This window comes from Notolepis coatsorum (assembly GCF_963971535.1).
Source record: "Notolepis coatsorum genome assembly, chromosome: 2".
Taxonomy (NCBI): domain Eukaryota; kingdom Metazoa; phylum Chordata; class Actinopteri; order Aulopiformes; family Paralepididae; genus Notolepis; species Notolepis coatsorum.
This window is the reverse complement of record NC_140166.1, coordinates 162,833,708-162,851,357: the sequence shown is the minus strand read 5'-3', so window position 1 is coordinate 162,851,357 and position 17,650 is coordinate 162,833,708. Positions and strand designations below refer to the sequence as shown.

At 45.2% G+C, this 17,650-nt stretch overlaps 1 protein-coding gene across 1 annotated transcript in view; it reads right to left on the bottom strand.

The window, feature by feature from the left end:
- Nucleotides 1-17,650, bottom strand: part of LOC311222870 (PH domain leucine-rich repeat-containing protein phosphatase 1-like) — a 64,505-nt gene that overhangs the window by 10,862 nt on the left and 35,993 nt on the right. Inside the window, exons 7-14 of the mRNA XM_084307519.1 lie at nucleotides 17,060-17,287; nucleotides 15,084-15,286; nucleotides 13,176-13,236; nucleotides 12,859-12,954; nucleotides 11,999-12,154; nucleotides 11,480-11,680; nucleotides 7,098-7,260; nucleotides 514-644 (exon numbers count right to left, since the gene is read on the bottom strand). Coding sequence (XP_084163645.1) covers nucleotides 514-644; nucleotides 7,098-7,260; nucleotides 11,480-11,680; nucleotides 11,999-12,154; nucleotides 12,859-12,954; nucleotides 13,176-13,236; nucleotides 15,084-15,286; nucleotides 17,060-17,287 — 1,239 coding nt within the window. The remainder of the gene's footprint in view (nucleotides 1-513; nucleotides 645-7,097; nucleotides 7,261-11,479; nucleotides 11,681-11,998; nucleotides 12,155-12,858; nucleotides 12,955-13,175; nucleotides 13,237-15,083; nucleotides 15,287-17,059; nucleotides 17,288-17,650) is intronic.

Sequence of the window (17,650 nt, the reverse complement as noted above, 5' to 3'; positions counted from 1 at the left end):
GTGAAGCTGTGTGTGTGCGTGCGAGCATGTTATGTATTGTGTGTGTGTGTGTGTGTGTGTGTGTGTGTGTGTGTGTGTGTGTGCGAGCATGTTATGTATGTGTGTGTATGTGTGTGTGCATGTGCATGTTATGTATGTGTGTGTACATGTTATGTGTGTGTATGCGTGCATGTTATGTATGTGTGTGTGTGCATGTTGTGTGTGTGCATGTTATGTATGTGTGTGTGTGCATGTTATGTATGTGTGTGTGTGTGCATGTTATGTATGTGTGTGTGTGTGTGTGCATGTTATGCATGTGTGTGTGTGCATGTTATGTGTGTGTGTGTGTGCATGTTATGTGTGTGTGTGTGTGTGCACATGTTATGTGTGTGTGTGTGTGTGCACATGTTATGTGTGTGTGTGTGTGTGTGTGCGCACATGCTATGTGTGTGTGTGTGCATGTTATGTGTGTGTGTGTGCATGTTATGTGTGTGTGTGTGCACATGTTATATGTGTGTGTGTGTGAGGTCATACTTGAGCAGCTCCAGGCTCTTGTGGTCCAGGTTGAGACGAGGGTTCCCCGTCAGGTCCAGCTCCTGCAGCTTCGGAGGCAGAGCTTCTGGTAGAGTCACCTCAGTCAGCTCGTTACAGCTGAGATCTACACACTGGAACACACACACACACACACCTCAGTCAGCTTGTTACAGCTGAGATCTACACACTGGAACACACACACACACACACCTCAGTCAGCTTGTTACAGCTGAGATCTACACACTGGAACACACACACACACCTCAGTCAGCTCGTTACAGCTGAGATCTACACACTGGAACACACACACACACCTGTTACAGCTGAGATCTACACACTGTAACACACACACCTGTTACAGCTGAGATCTACACACTGGAACACACACACACACACACACCTCAGTCAGCTCGTTACAGCTGAGATCTACACACTGGAACACACACACACACCTGTTACAGCTGAGATCTACACACTGTAACACACACACCTGTTACAGCTGAGATCTACACACTGGAACACACACACACCTCAGTCAGCTCGTTACAGCTGAGATCTACACACTGGAACACACACACCTCAGTCAGCTCGTTACAGCTGAGATCTACACACTGTAACACACACACCTGTTACAGCTGAGATCTACACACTGGAACACACACACACCTGTTACAGCTGAGATCTACACACTGGAACACACACACACACACCTCAGTCAGCTTGTTACAGCTGAGATCTACACACTGGAACACACACACACCTGTTACAGCTGAGATCTACACACTGGAACACACACACACACACCTCAGTCAGCTTGTTACAGCTTAGATCTACACACACACACCTGTTACAGCCGAGATCTACACACTGTAACACACACACGCATGTTACAGCTCAGATCTACACACTAACACACACACCTGTTACAGCTCAGATCTACACACTAACACACACACCCAGGGGCGGGGGGGGTACTTAGGATGATTCCAAGGGCCCAGCACTGGGGGGGGGGGCACAGATTTTTTTTTTTTTTTTTTTTTTAAGTAGACATCACACTCAGGTGTATTTATTGATGCCCTCATTGATACTATGTTTGTTTCTGAAGTGTGTGTGTGTGTGTGTGTGTGTGTGTGTGTGTGTGTGTGTGTGTGTGTGTGTGTGTGTGTGATATATAACGGAACATAGGCCAAATGCGTCCACATTTTTATAGGATTCTATCACATTTTCATAACAATAGCACCCTGCGCCGTTTTCATTGAGGTTTCTTACAAATTAACGATGCTCTATGTTGTCCTTTATATGCCGATTATCATTAGAATCTTAAATTGTACCATATGTCCCCCTTTAGACAACATATGTAACGCTACCAGCGCACTTTTGTTAAGATAATTAGTTGGCCATTCTCGGTCGCTATACCGAGGTCGCAGTATCGTTTAACGCTGTTCAGATCACGTCGGAGAATAATAGACACATCCCAGTGACCTGCGACCTGTGCTAACGCTCTTGGGAAATGCAGTGTTGTAGTTCTCAACATTTTCAGCCTTTAATTTTAAACCAATGCTGCCATCTACTGACAACAAAAAAGTGTTGTCTAATCGTCACCTTGAGCTACTTCCGTATACAGCGCCGCCCCAAACCCATTCTAGAGATTCCCACTTTTTGCTGGGAGTGGGGCGTGGCCGTATTTGGTCCCAGACAATAAGAGTGGCTGCAATTGGTCACCGTGACGTTAGAGAGAGGGGGGGCTTTGGTAGACTATTGCATTGGTCCATTCATTGAAGATGAACGCAATGCGACATCCTTTACTAGGCTCACCCACCAACAGTGCAGGTGCTGAACTGCTGATCCGAATGTATAGGTAAAAACCATATTATGCGTTTATCAATAAATAAATGGCCACATTTATTTTTACTCGCGCACTTACGCGCGCTCGCATTCACTGGGGGCCTACAGATACATTCTTTCATGGGGCCCACAATCTACAGCTACGCCCCTGCACACACCTGTTACAGCTCAGATCTACACACTGTAACACACACACACCTCAGTCAGCTCGTTACAGCTCAGATCTACACACTGTAAGACACACACACACCTCAGTCAGCTCGTTACAGCTCAGATCTACACACTGTAAGACACACACACACACCTCAGTCAGCTCAGATCTACACACACACACACCTCAGTCAGCTCGTTACAGCTCAGATCTACACACTGTAAGACACACACCTCAGTCAGCTCAGATCTACACACTGTAACACACACACACACCTCAGTTAGCTTGTTACAGCTCAGATCTACACACTGTAAACACACACACGTCAGTTAGCTCGTTACAGCTCAGATCTACACACTGTAACACACACACACCTCAGTTAGCTTGTTACAACTTAGATCTAAACACTGTAAACACTATGGCTGACCCATATTAGTCGACTAATCGGTCGAAAGGAGTCGTAGTCGACTGCCAACCTCTTAGTCGAATACAAAAAAATATATATATTTATAATTTCTTTTATATATATATATTATATATATTTTTATCATTCTTTCCAAAAGAAAAGAGGCCTAGAAGCATGGCTAACGCTAATGGCACGCATACCAGAGGCTAACTGCCTAAGAAAACAGGCACAGAGGCACTGAAAGAGGATTTCACCGATCTAATGAACACACTAGACTAGACAAATATCAAGATGTATCCATCAGTGGACCAATTGCATGCTTTTGCAGAGGACAAGAAGCCTTCAGTCGACTCCTTCAGACATTAAGCACCCCCCACAGCCCAAATGGAATGATAAAAAAATTAAATAAAAAAAAAAATTTTGTCGACTAATAGTCGACTAACGGCAAATTTTGGCCAATCATAGTCGACTATCCAAATCCTTAGTCGGGGACAGCCCTAGTAAACACACACACACACCTCAGTTAGCTTGTTACAGCTCAGATCTAAACACTGTAAACAAACAAACACACACACACACAAATATATTCCTTTATTGATCCCCATGGGGAATTTATGGCGTCATAGCAGCATGGGGGAGGGGAGGTACAGGTATAGGCAGGGTAATAGTAGAAATAAATAAATAAATAAATAAATATAGGCAATAAAAGATTGAAATGTAAATATGAGGGGAAAAAATAGGTTACAACTATATTCCCTTTAACACATTGGACGCCAGACCCGAGATAAGTCGGGTAAACTCGCCATCGCTTGAGCGCCAAACCCGAGAAAAGTCGGGTTTTAATCGTTATTTATTTTATTCGCTATATCCATTCATAATTCATCCATCCAGCCTGATGTTATCATTGGGAATGGCTCTGAGATCGCAAACGGCCAATACCGCCGCCTAACGCCTTGCGGCCGGTATTGCACATCATTGGAATCCCTCTGGCTTGGGCTGTGCATCGATCTAAGAAGTCCGATTTCCTTCTCCGACATGAGTAACGTTTATAACACATGGATTGGGGACACTCGAGCACCGTGGATTCATGTGTTTTGGTGGATAACGTTGGACACACGACCGCAATCAATATTTGGAATGGCGATCAGATAATTGGATTATTCTTTTTGCAGTACATCATAGACGAGGTAAGGACTATATGTTATCAATCGTGCGTTGATCCGATGATTTTTTCGCCGCGATCGCAGCGTGTGTCTGTGTGTGTGCCGTGTCCCGTTGGCTGCGATCAAAGCACGGAGGGCCGGCATCCCCCCCCCCCCCCCCCTTTTGTGCATGCATGATGAAACATAATACCGATAATCTAGCATTGATTCAATAATCAAGCGAGAAATGGCACGATTTCTAATGAAATGCATTGAAGCGCTGTTTGCTGGAGTTTTCTGGGATTACACAGGAAGGCTCACTCTAAAACTATACTAATATTCACCACGGTATAAAACGGAAATGTATGTATGTATGCATGTTGACCGGAAGAAACTCACTGACAATCGACGTGGTTATTAGATCCATAGCTATAATATTTAATATAGGTTTAGCACTGCAAACACCGAAACGTATTCCCATTGAACAGAGCGCTGGCACACAACGGCCCAATGCCCATAGCGACCCCTGGCGCTCAAAGTGTTAATGTTCGTAGTTTGAACATGAACTCCTAATGTCACCGCTCACATTAACGTGTTTATGTTGGAGGGCTTCCCTTGTTGTGACAATATGCTTGGCACCTCCCTCTCTACCGCAGGACGTAATCCCAGGGCTCTCTCTGCGCCCTCTCTCTCTGGCTCCGGAGGGGGATCAACTCAAACCCTGCGGATTCAAGCCTCAAACCTAGTCCCCAGGCTAAATGATGACGTATAATGATAAGATAAGAGAAGCTATTCCTTTATTGATCCCCCTTGTTGGGGAAATGTGTGAGTCATAGCAGCATGGGGGAGGGGAGGTACACAGGTATGGGCAGGGTAATAGTAGAGGCATAAATATAGGCAATAAAATTTGATCTGAATATAAAAAAAAAAAAAAATAATAATACGGTAGAGATGAGGGTCTGTATGCCCTATTCGTTTTAGTATATGTTACAATAATAAAGAATAGCAATAAAGAATTTGAATATATACTATGAGAGTAAAAGTAAACAGTATACACAAGGTGCAGTATACACACGGTACCATAATAACTGGCATGATATGCATCATACGTTGTAGTCTGTGCAGGTTTTGGTGGTTAAGAGTCAGACACACTTAGTGGTCAAGGGCTAGATTGGCTCCGTTGGATGTTATTCTAGGGCAGTGATTCTCAACCTTTTTCATGTCGAGGACTGCCTGGATTTTGCACATTAATAAGCCACAGACCCCCCCTCCCCTCCCCCACCCCAGTCTCCCTGGCTGATGAGACACAGTATGATCATGTCCAGAGGAGAAAGTGAAGTGTATGATCAGAACAGAACACTCTTTATTCATCCCTGGCTGAACTTCTAGTGAATAAAAATACTCACATTAAACTAATAACCAGGGGTGTAAAAAATACCCAGAAATTATACTTAAGTTAAAGTAGGAGTACCGTCTCAAAATCGTACTCAAGTAAAAGTCAGAGTATCTGGCTAAAAACACACTTGAGTAAAAGTAAAAAAAAGTTTCTACTTTGAAATGCACTTAAGTACTAAAAGGTTAAAGTAAAAACGTATTTGTATTGCAAGGGATAGACCAGGGGTCTCAAACTCATAACATCGTGGGCCAAGTTTTCATTTTAACTACACATTGCACCAGGTGAGTTAGTTGAAGAGGTGAGCCAATTAGTGAAATCATCAGCTGGTGTTTAGGCAAGGCTGGAATGAAACCATACAGCATACACTCACACAAGGACCAATCAGCATGGGTATGGGGCTATGGGCGGGTTAATTGTCCATTCATACATGCTGTTTTTAAATAAAGTGTGGCAGCAGGATTAATAAATTAATAACATTAACGTTAGTTCGACCAGAGAAACAAATATATTAATTAAAATGGTTGGACCTGCGAAATTTGTACTTTGTAGGTCTGCATTTTAAATGTAAGGAGTAAAAAGTATGTTTTTTTTCTCTCTGAAATGTAATTGGGTAAAAGTACAAGTATACAAATCTAATAATACTAGAGTAAAGTACAAATCCCCAAAAACAGTACTCAAGTACTTTACACCCCTGCTAATAACCCCACGTTGAGAACCGTTGCTCCGGGGCTAAGGCTGATAATCTGCTGTGGGAAAAGCACTGGGGGGAGAGAGGGTCAATACACACTTGTGCCCACATAAGAGTTCACACACACAACACAGACGGAGGGACTAACACACACATGACAAGACAAGTCATCAAAGTTGAAAGCGAGAGCAGAGATGAAATGGAAAGTTACTGGGAGATTACAGAGGATTTCCTGAGTCAGAGAGAGAGAGACAGACGGATGACAGAGAGATAAAGATAGATAGATAGAAACAGAGAGAGGAAGAGAGTGAGAGAGCACTGGGGTGTTGTCATACCACTGGACTGACCCCCCTCACCTCTCCTAATACCCTGACCCACTGACACCAGCCAACAAGTCGTGTCAACACAGATCTAGTTGAAAGTAGTTGACGAGGGTGAATGTGTGTGTGTGTGTGTGTGTGTGTGTGTGTGTGTGTGTACCTAGGAATCAGCCCCAGGGTTGTTTGTCCCTCAGTGATTGCTTGTAATTTATATGGATAGAAATAAATCCTTTGTGTTTCTCTCTCTCCCTCTGTGTGTGTGTGTGTGTGCGTGTGTGTGTGTGTGTGTGTGTGTGTGTGTGTGTGTGTGTGTGTGTGTGTGTGTGTGTGTGTGTGTGTGTGTATCTCTGTGTGTCCGTCAGACTGACTTTGACCTCAGTGTGTTTTTGTGTGTATCTCTGTATATGTCAGACTGATCTTGATCTCAGTGTGTGTGTGTATCTCTGTATCTGTCACATTGATCTTGATCTCAGTGTGTGTGTGTATGTGTGTGCGTGTGCGTGTGTGTATATTGTCACATTGATCTTGATCTCAGTGTGTATATGTGTGTGTGTGTGTGTGTGTGTGTGTCTCCTTCTCCGTCAGACTGACCTTGACCTCAGTGTGTGTGTGTGTCTCCCTCTCCCCCAGACTGACCTTGACCTCTGTGAGCTGCAGCACCTCAGGGAACACGCTGATGCAGTTGGAGTGGGCGGACAGCGTGTGCAGCCGCCTGCAGCTGAGGATGGTGGTGGGCACGGCCCTCAGCCTGTTGCCACTCAGGTCCAGCTCCTCCAGCTGCTCCAGCCGCGCCAGCTTACTGCAGGAAACACCCAGGATGAGACGCTAAACCGAGGCCCTGACTGAATCTCAGTCGTTAACCCTTTCACTGCCACCTCTACAGAAGGTTAACCCTTTACTATCACACTACCGACGGTTACCGTCGGTAGTGTGATAGTAAAAGGGTTAACCTTCTGTAGTGTGGCAGTGAAAGGGTTAACCTGATGTCATGTGGCAGTGAAAGGGATAACCTTCTGTGTATTGTCACAGTGAAAGGGTTAACCGTTTGGTAGTGAGGCAGTGAAAGGGTTAAAGAACCCAGGACGCCCATCGCAAAGACTAGTAGGGGGTTCCCCGACGCTCCTGGCCAAATTCCCAATCAGGTCTCTGACATCAAGGCCACCTAATCATCCCTTCCCCTTAATTGGCTGATATCAATCTCTGTCTCCTGAGCCGTTCAGCCATTGTGTAGTGTGATGTGTGCCTGGTGCCAGTGTATGGCAGCCATTGAGCCTGCGTAGCCCAAGGTTGGGTGCTTACCAGTGGTGTTGAAGAAGGCAATTTCCACCCTACATTGTGGGGAGCACTTTGGGTGTCTAGAAAAGTGCTATATAAATGTAATGAATTACATAAAGCTGTGGGGGATTTAGCGTGTTTTATACCGGTGCATTAGGAGATAGAATGTCTTATATAACACGCCGCGTCGCGTCTCTGCAAGAAGCAAACTGCCTCCTCGTCACCCGGCTGTAATTCCACCTGGGTATTAATATAGAACGTTTCATTTGAATTGTATTTCTAAGGAACAGCTTGGCCCGGAGTTTATTTCCCATCAGCTATTGATATTATTATTAATAGAAAACGCTGCAACAGGAGATAAACTTGGGCCCGTTTAGAACATTTATGTTGTCAAGTTTTGAAAATATCTCTTTTTGACCCCGACCCCCCGGCGCCTGCCATAGCTTGGACATCCACATCCTGGTGTGGTAGGTTCTGATCCCTGCGCCATGCAGACCATCCAGATCATGCAGACCATGCAGACCATCCAGACCACAGGGGTCTCAAACTCGCGGCCCGCTGGATGATATTTTGCGGCCCCCCAGATGATTTCCAAAAAAAAAAAAATAATAATAATTTGCAATCATGTCATCACAAACACTGGCATTTAAAGGGTACAAATAAAACAATTCCTGCACCAGAATGCAGGAAATTAAGTCTTTGTAACACAAAATCTCCTGGTGGGGGCCTCCCTGCTTAAAAAGTGGCCTGACTGGGGCTATATTTCGCACTATATTTCCTGGCCTGAATGATTTCCCCAGTCTGGCCCTGGTTAAAAGCCTCCAATGCTTATTAGTGTGTGTGTGTGTGTTTGAACGTTTGCATGTTTCAACCATACATTTCCAGAAAAATAAAAAAAAAATACTTGAAACCCTTTTTGTGTGGAATATTTGATGCGGCCCAGCCTCACCCAGACTCTACCTCCAGCGGCCCCCAGGTAAATTGAGTTTGAGTCTGAGACCCCTGATGCAGACCATGCAGACCATCCAGACCATCCAGATCATGCAGACCATCCAGATCATGCAGACCATCCAGACCATCCAGACCATCCAGATCATGCAGACCATCCAGATCATGCAGACCATCCAGATCATGCAGACCGCAGGGAGGATCATGAGCAGCCGCATGTCCCTTGAACGACGCAGTGATGCACGGTCTTTTCCCGGAGAAGCAACGTGTATTAAGCATGATTAACCGAAAAAAGACCGCGATCTTGATTCATAGACCGATGCGATCTCATTTCTAAATTATGATGATTTTTTTTATATAAACAAAATTATTTTTATTATATATTCTTTTTTATACTTAACTTTTAAATGATGACGATTCTGACTTTAGTTATTTCGTATGTTACAAGAGACTTAAGTTTAAGTCAAGCACTTTCATATAAGTTATGTTTAAGTTTAAGTCAAGCACTTTCATATAATGTGAGTGCAATAAATGATTTTATTGAAAACATAAGAATCGTGTCAGGGAATCGTGATCTCAATTCAGAGAGAAAAATCGTGATTCACATTTGAGCAAGAATCGTGCAGCCCTATTAAGTGCCCAGGTCGAGCTACGCTGCTCTCACAGGTGGAGCTACGCTGCTCTCACAGGTCGCGAGCTACGCTGTTCTCACAGGTCGAGCTACGCTGCTCTCACAGGTGGAGCTACGTTGCTCTCACAGGTCGAGCTACGCTGTTCTCACAGGTCGAGCTACGCTGCTCTCACAGGTCGAGCTACGCTGTTCTCACAGGTGGAGCTACGCTGCTCTCACAGGTGGAGCTACGCTGTTCTCACAGGTGGAGCTACGCTGTTCTCACAGGTCGAGTTACGCTGCTCTCACAGGTCGAGCTACGCTGCTCTCACAGGTGGAGCTACGCTGCTCTCACAGGTGGAGCTACGCTGCTCTCACAGGTGGAGCTACGCTGCTCTCACAGGTGGAGCTACGCTGCTCTCACAGGTGGAGCTACGCTGTTCTCACAGGTCGAGCTACGCTGCTCTCACAGGTCGAGCTACGCTGCTCTCACAGGTCGAGCTACGCTGTTCTCACAGGTCGAGCTACGCTGCTCTCACAGGTCGAGCTACGCTGCTCTCACAGGTCGAGCTACGCTGCTCTCACAGGTCGAGCTACGCTGCTCTCACAGGTGGAGCTACGCTGCTCTCACAGGTCGAGCTACGCTGTTCTCACAGGTCGAGCTACGCTGCTCTCACAGGTCGAGCTACGCTGCTCTCACAGGTCGAGCTACGCTGTTCTCACAGGTCGAGCTACGCTGCTCTCACAGGTCGAGCTACGCTGCTCTCACAGGTCGAGCTACGCTGCTCTCACAGGTGGAGCTACGCTGCTCTCACAGGTCGAGCTACGCTGCTCTCACAGGTCGAGCTACGCTGTTCTCACAGGTCGAGCTACGCTGCTCTCACAGGTCGAGCTACGCTGTTCTCACAGGTCGAGCTACGCTGCTCTCACAGGTCGAGCTACGCTGCTCTCACAGGTGGAGCTACGCTGCTCTCACAGGTCGAGCTACGCTGCTCTCACAGGTCGAGCTACGCTGCTCTCACAGGTGGAGCTACGCTGCTCTCACAGGTGGAGCTACGCTGCTCTCACAGGTCGAGCTACGCTGCTCTCACAGGTCGAGCTACGCTGCTCTCACAGGTGGAGCTACGCTGCTCTCACAGGTCGAGCTACGCTGCTCTCACAGGTCGAGCTACGCTGCTCTCACAGGTCGAGCTACGCTGTTCTCGCTAATCGTGTTGACGTCAGGTGGAATAAAGATTGTCCCAAGGAGTCGTCTGCCAACAAAGATCACGTCGGACGTCAGAGAACGACTGTATTCACAAAATGGATGACCATTCAGCGTTATTGAAGACTGATCAACTACTTATCATTACTTTCCCTGACCATTTTGTCTTGCCTTTTTTAATGACCACAGCCCCTACCCATGTTTTTTGCTATGTATTTTTACATTTGGCTCAACTGTGTTAACGCAAGCCTATCATGCAACCTACATCTGTACCTACTCTTACTAGTTACACTGCTGGCCAGTATGACTAACTACCATGGTGTCTTTATACCTGTATCACTGTACATATTAATATTACAACTCTGTACATACATCTGATTAGCACTATATTCAGTGGTACTAATGTATATTTTATACCCAGTTTTATCACCTGTACATTGTATATTTACTATTGCACTTTACTGTTACATTTGCACTCTGGCCAAACTTATTTTCGTTGTACTGTACTTGTGCTGTATGATGACAATTTTAATAAATCAACAATGAAATAAGAGCCACTGGTAGCACCATACTGTATGAGGTTCTTCAAAATAAGCCTTTGAACAACCACCCCCTGGGTCTAAACCAAGTCTTAGTTAACAACTGCTGGGGCACAGGCTAAAGTAAAAGTGTCAAGACCCTTGAAGGACTTCGCTTGGATGTGCGATTAAGTTGATTGCGTTTTTGTTATAACGTTAGTTCAGCATGTTCATATAGGTGTGTTGGCTTTCACTTTCAGTAAGTTATGTTTGTAAAGCCTGGATGCTAACATTAGCCAGCTGAATTGTTTACAGAACAATGCTGCAAAGATACAGCCATCACTATTTAGACCCTGAGTTGAGGAGCCTTTTTTCTCTCTGTGTGTGTGTGTGTGTGTGTGTGTGTGTGTGTGTGTGTGTGTGTGTGTGCGCGTGCGTGTGTGTGTGCGTGTGTGTATCTTACCTAGCCGTGAAGGTCTGCAGTTGGTTGTAGGACAGGTGTAGCACTCTGAGGTGGGCGTGTCCCGTCAGGAGAGGCACACATTTGTCAGACAGGCTGTTATTGGTCAGATAGAGCTCCTGCAGGCCGCTGTAACTTTCCTCCGATAGGCTGGCTGGTGGAAGGCTCTCCAGCCTATTGGCTGATGCATTTAGGTAACGCAAGCTGTGACGGAAAATCAAAAAAGAGGTATATACTCAGTACTGGAAGGAAAGAAGGAAGGAGGGAAGGAAAAACAGAGAGAGAAAAAACAAATAAACAGGACAGAAATAGAAGTGTGCGTCTGTGTGAGTGAGTGAGTGCGTGAGAGAGAGAGAGAGAGAGAGACAGAGAAAGAGAGAGAAAGACAGAGACAGAGAGAGAGAAAGACAGAGACAGAGAAAGACGGAGAGAGAGAAAAAGACAGATACAGAGAGAGAGAGCAAGCGAGCGAGAGAGAAAGAGAGAGAGAGAGCGAGAGAGAGAGCGAGAGACTGCAGCTACCTCTGTGCCTTGATGAACAGGTTGTGGGGCAGCTCGGTGAGCTGGTTGTGTTGGAGGTCCAGCACCTCCAGCTGAGATCTCTCCAGTCGGTCAGGCAGCCAGCGCAGGCCGTTCCACCCCACCAGCAGCTTCCTCAGGCTGACGCTGGACAGCAACCTACAGCACAGAGGACAGCACCAGCACCATCAGGATCTGTGTGTGTGTGTGAGAGAGCATGAGAGAAAGAGAATGTCTGTCTGTCTGTGTGTGTGTGTGTGTGTGTGTGTGTGTGTGTGTGTGTGTGTGTGTGTGTGTGTGTGTGTGTGTGTGTGTGTGTGTGTGTGTGTATGTGTATGCTTGCATGCGTATGTGTGTGATAGAGAGTAGGGCTGTCACTTTAACAAAAGATTTAATTCGAAATTCGTTGCAGAATTGTAGACAAGTTCGAATTCAAATTTCAGTGTAAAAAAATAAAAGAAAACTAAACCTAAAAAAGTCTAAGGTATTTTCAAAGTTTTGGCAACTTTTTCTTTTACCATGGTATGTTTGGTATCATTCTTTTCAGCACAGTCTGAATATGATATATATATAATAAATTAATAATATTATACTTTTTTTTGTTTTTTTATTATTATTAGAATTTCTCCAAGTCAAGTCGAATCTAGTGTTTTTATGTAAATTCGAAAATAATGTGACAGCCTAATAGAGAGTGAAATAGTGTGTGTGCTTCCACAACATAGATGTTAAGTAGCCTTGCAGAGGTGTGTGACTGTCTGATGTGATAGTGGGACTGAAAGACAGTGTCATTGTGTGTGTGTGTGTGTGTGTGTGAGTGTGTGTGCTTGTCTGTGCGTGTGTGTGTGTGTACGTGTGCTGCTCACCGTATGGGCAGCTCAGTAACAGAGTTGTGATTGACGTCCAGCACCTCCAGTCTCCTGCTCTCACACACCCAGTCAGGCACACAGTGCAGCTGGTTCCTGCAACACACAACATCGCCCCACATTCAGTGGACTGGACCAAGACCAAGGTCTTTAGAAAACAAAACAAAGACGATGTTTCCTTGACAACAAAGAGGAAGTTCCGTGTCCCGAACATTATTTAAGTAAATAAAACAAGGCACCAGTGACAGAACCCTGGTTATATATTATATTATTATGTTATAAGAGCCCTGACCTAGACTCCATGTACGGTCTCTTACCTGGACACGTCCAGAACAGTGAGGTTCTCCGGCACCGGGGACACATCCAGCTCTTTCAGCTCTGAAGAAAAGACAAAGAGAATAAATAAAGCTTAGCTGCCTGTGTGGGTCTGTGTTCTAAAAACTGAACAATCTTTGATGTGTAAAAGTCACATGGTGCTTATACTGTTGTGTGCAGCGTACAGGGCCTTGAGGGTTAGTATATATACTGTTGTGTGCAGCGTACAGGGCCTTGAGGGTTAGTATATAGTGTATATATGTTGTGTGCAGCGTACAGGGCCTTGAGGGTTAGTATATATACTGTTGTGTGCAGCGTACAGGGCCTTGAGGGTTAGTATATAGTATATACTGTTGTGTGCAGCGTACAGGGCCTTGAGGGTTAGTATATATACTGTTGTGTGCAGCGTACAGGGCCTTGAGGGTTAGTATATAGTATATACTGTTGTGTGCAGCGTACAGGGCCTTGAGGGTTAGTATATAGTATATATACTGTTGTGTGCAGCGTACAGGGCCTTGAGGGTTAGTATATAGTGTATATATGTTGTGTGCAGCGTACAGGGCCTTGAGGGTTAGTATATAGTGTATATATGTTGTGTGCAGCGTACAGGGCCTTGAGGGTTAGTATATAGTATATAGTGTATATACTGTTGTGTGCAGCGTACAGGGCCTTGAGGGTTAGTATATAGTGTATATACTGTTGTGTGCAGCGTACAGGGCCTTGAGGGTTAGTATATAGTATATATATGTTGTGTGCAGCGTACAGGGCCTTGAGGGTTAGTATATAGTGTATATATGTTGTGTGCAGCGTACAGGGCCTTGAGGGTTAGTATATAGTATATATACTGTTGTGTGCAGCGTACAGGGCCTTGAGGGTTAGTATATAGTATATATACTGTTGTGTGCAGCGTACAGGGCCTTGAGGGTTAGTATATAGTATATATACTGTTGTGTGCAGCGTACAGGGCCTTGAGGGTTAGTATATAGTGTATATACTGTTGTGTGCAGCGTACAGGGCCTTGAGGGTTAGTATATAGTATATACTGTTGTGTGCAGCGTACAGGGCCTTGAGGGTTAGTATATAGTATATAGTATATATACTGTTGTGTGCAGCGTACAGGGCCTTGAGGGTTAGTATATAGTATATATACTGTTGTGTGCAGCGTACAGGGCCTTGCGGGTTAGTGTATAGTATATAGTGTATAGTATATAGTGTATATACTGTTGTGTGCAGCGTACAGGGACTTGCGGGTTAGTATATAGTATATAGTGTATATACTGTTGTGTGCAGCGTACAGGGCCTTGCGGGTTAGTATATAGTATATAGTGTATATACTGTTGTGTGCAGCGTACAGGGCCTTGAGGGTTAGTATATAGTATATAGTGTATATACTGTTGTGTGCAGCGTACAGGGCCTTGAGGGTTAGTATATAGTGTATATACTGTTGTGTGCAGCGTACAGGGCCTTGAGGGTTAGTATATAGTATATATACTGTTGTGTGCAGCGTACAGGGCCTTGAGGGTTAGTATATAGTGTATATACTGTTGTGTGCAGCGTACAGGGCCTTGCGGGTTAGTGTATAGTATATAGTGTATATACTGTTGTGTGCAGCGTACAGGGACTTGCGGGTTAGTATATAGTATATAGTGTATATACTGTTGTGTGCAGCGTACAGGGCCTTGCGGGTTAGTATATAGTATATAGTGTATATACTGTTGTGTGCAGCGTACAGGGCCTTGAGGGTTAGTATATAGTATATAGTGTATATACTGTTGTGTGCAGCGTACAGGGCCTTGCGGGTTAGTGTATAGTATATAGTATATAGTGTATATACTGTTGTGTGCAGTGTACAGGCCCTTGAGGGTTAGTGTATAGTATATAGTAGATAGTGTATAGTGTATACTATATACCGTTGTGTGCAGCGTAGAGGCCCTTGATGGCGTGGCCGCTGACTCGGAGGTGTCTGAGTGAGTTCCTGTCACAGCGGAGGAGCTCCAGCCTGGACAGAGGCCTGACATCCAGCTCCTCTAGCCCGGTGTCTCTCACGTCCAGCTGGGTAACATGAGCCAGCTGCTCCACCTCCCCCAGCACCACCCTCTGGAGCCTGTTCAACCTTGAGGAGAGACGAGAGCACGGAGGCGACGGAGGAGGAGTATGAAAGGAAGGATAGAGAGAGTGGAGAGGAGAGAGAGTGGAGAGGAGAGGAAGAGCGGGGGGAGGAGAAGGAGACTGCCTGTCAAGCCAGAGAACTAGACGTTGCACTCGATATCACTCGTCTCTCGAACTCTTAATATCTAATTTGGTCTCTGAGCTGAACTCCACATTCTGAAGTCGGTGCTTAATTTCAGGGGTGTAAAGTACTTCATCTAAATATCAACTGTTTTGGAATGATAGACAGGTTTGGAACTGGATATGCATGAAATGGTTGGAGATCTGAACTGAAATGTCACCCAGCGCCCAAGTACTTGAGTAATTGTACTTCGTTACAATTACACACATAAATACACAATAAAACAAGACATAAAATACATTTCGTACCAGTGTAAACACAGGCAGACTGTTCCATATGGAGATACCAGTGTAAACACAGGCAGACTGTTCCATATGGAGATACCAGTGTAAACACAGGCAGACTGTTCCATATGGAGATACCAGTGTAAACATAGACAGACTGTTCCATATGGAGAGACCAGTGTAAACATAGACAGACTGTTCCATATGGAGAGACCAGTGTAAACATAGACAGACTGTTCCATATGGAGAGACCAGTGTAAACATAGACAGACTGTTCCATATGGAGAGACCAGTGTAAACACAGACAGACTGTTCCATATGGAGACACCAGTGTAAACATAGACTGTTCCATATGGAGAGACCAGTGTAAACACAGACAGACTGTTCCATATGGAGATACCAGTGTAAACACAGACAGACTGTTCCATATGGAGAGACCAGTGTAAACATAGACAGACTGTTCCATATGGAGACACCAGTGTAAACATAGACAGACTGTTCCATATGGAGAGACCAGTGTAAACATAGACAGACTGTTCCATATAGAGACCAGTTTAAACATAGACAGACTGTTCCATATAGAGACCAGTGTAAACATAGACAGACTGTTCCATATGGAGATACCAGTGTAAACACAGACAGACTGTTCCATATAGAGACCAGTGTAAACATAGACATACTGTTCCATATGGAGAGACCAGTGTAAACATAGACAGACTGTTCCATATAGAGACCAGTGTAAACATAGACATACTGTTCCATATGGAGATACCAGTGTAAACATAGACAGACTGTTCCATATGGAGAGACCAGTGTAAACATAGACAGACTGTTCCATATGGAGAGACCAGTGTAAACATAGACAGACTGTTCCATATGGAGATACCAGTGTAAAAGAATGAGTTTCTGGCCATCTTACTCTTTACACCAGGAACACAGCAGGACATAATGCTGGCTCTTGTGTTACGTGGTGTTCGTTTCTTACCATATCCACATTTGAGGACATGTACTCTGGGCTCTACCATTAACTATGTGGTTTAGTTTTAATTGTTTGACTCTATCCTTGACTGGTAATAACCCTACGTTTTCCTTTCTGTGGGACCGCTATGAGTCCTGGGAGGAGCATTTAGCATGTATCTAATGACGTTGTTCTGTCGCCCCTCTTGATAAACAATATTGTCCTGCATTTTCAACTTTCTTTGCATTTTACCAACCAAAACAACGTGCATCACTAGTCAAACTAGCTTGTTAGTTAGCTTACAGCTAAAAAGAAAACCGACTTCAACGAGCAATGCTAAAAATGCCATGTATCCAGTTCCAGGACGAGCCCCTCCTCCGTGTACCCCCCCCCCCCCCCCCCAGTCGCGTCTACCTGAGATCTATGTGGCGAGCGGGCAGCCACTGCAGTCCGGCCATGTCCAGCGCAGACAGCTGGTTGCCGGCCAGGCACAGTCTCTCCACGCCCCGCAGCTTCTCCAGGATGGCCGGGGTGCAGCTGAAGCGGTTGAAGGACAAGCCCAGGTAGCTCAGGCCCTCCAGAGAGCCCAGCTCCACGGGCAAGGAGCTCAGACAGTTCCCATCCAGGAGAAGGGTCTGCAGGCTGGGCAGAGAGAGAGAGAGAGAGAGAGAGGGGGGGGGGGGGTTATCACGGAGCTGAATGTAGACACACAGCGCAGGGACATGTTTTGGTAGGGATTTACGCAGCCATGCCCTGCAAAGAGCACACAATCTCATTCCGACTCCCTGGCCAAACGATACATTCTATCCTAATCCTATATCCTAATCTAAATGGCTCTTCTAAGGTTTCTCTCCTCCACATCGCCTGTGGTGCTTTTTTTCTATTGCTAGGAGTTTTTCCTTACCTTCGCTGGGGTATGTCTGAGAGTGTTGCATTCATTTATTTTACATTTATTTTGGATTTCATGGTGGTTTTTGTTCTTGATTTATTGTGATGTTTCTTCTT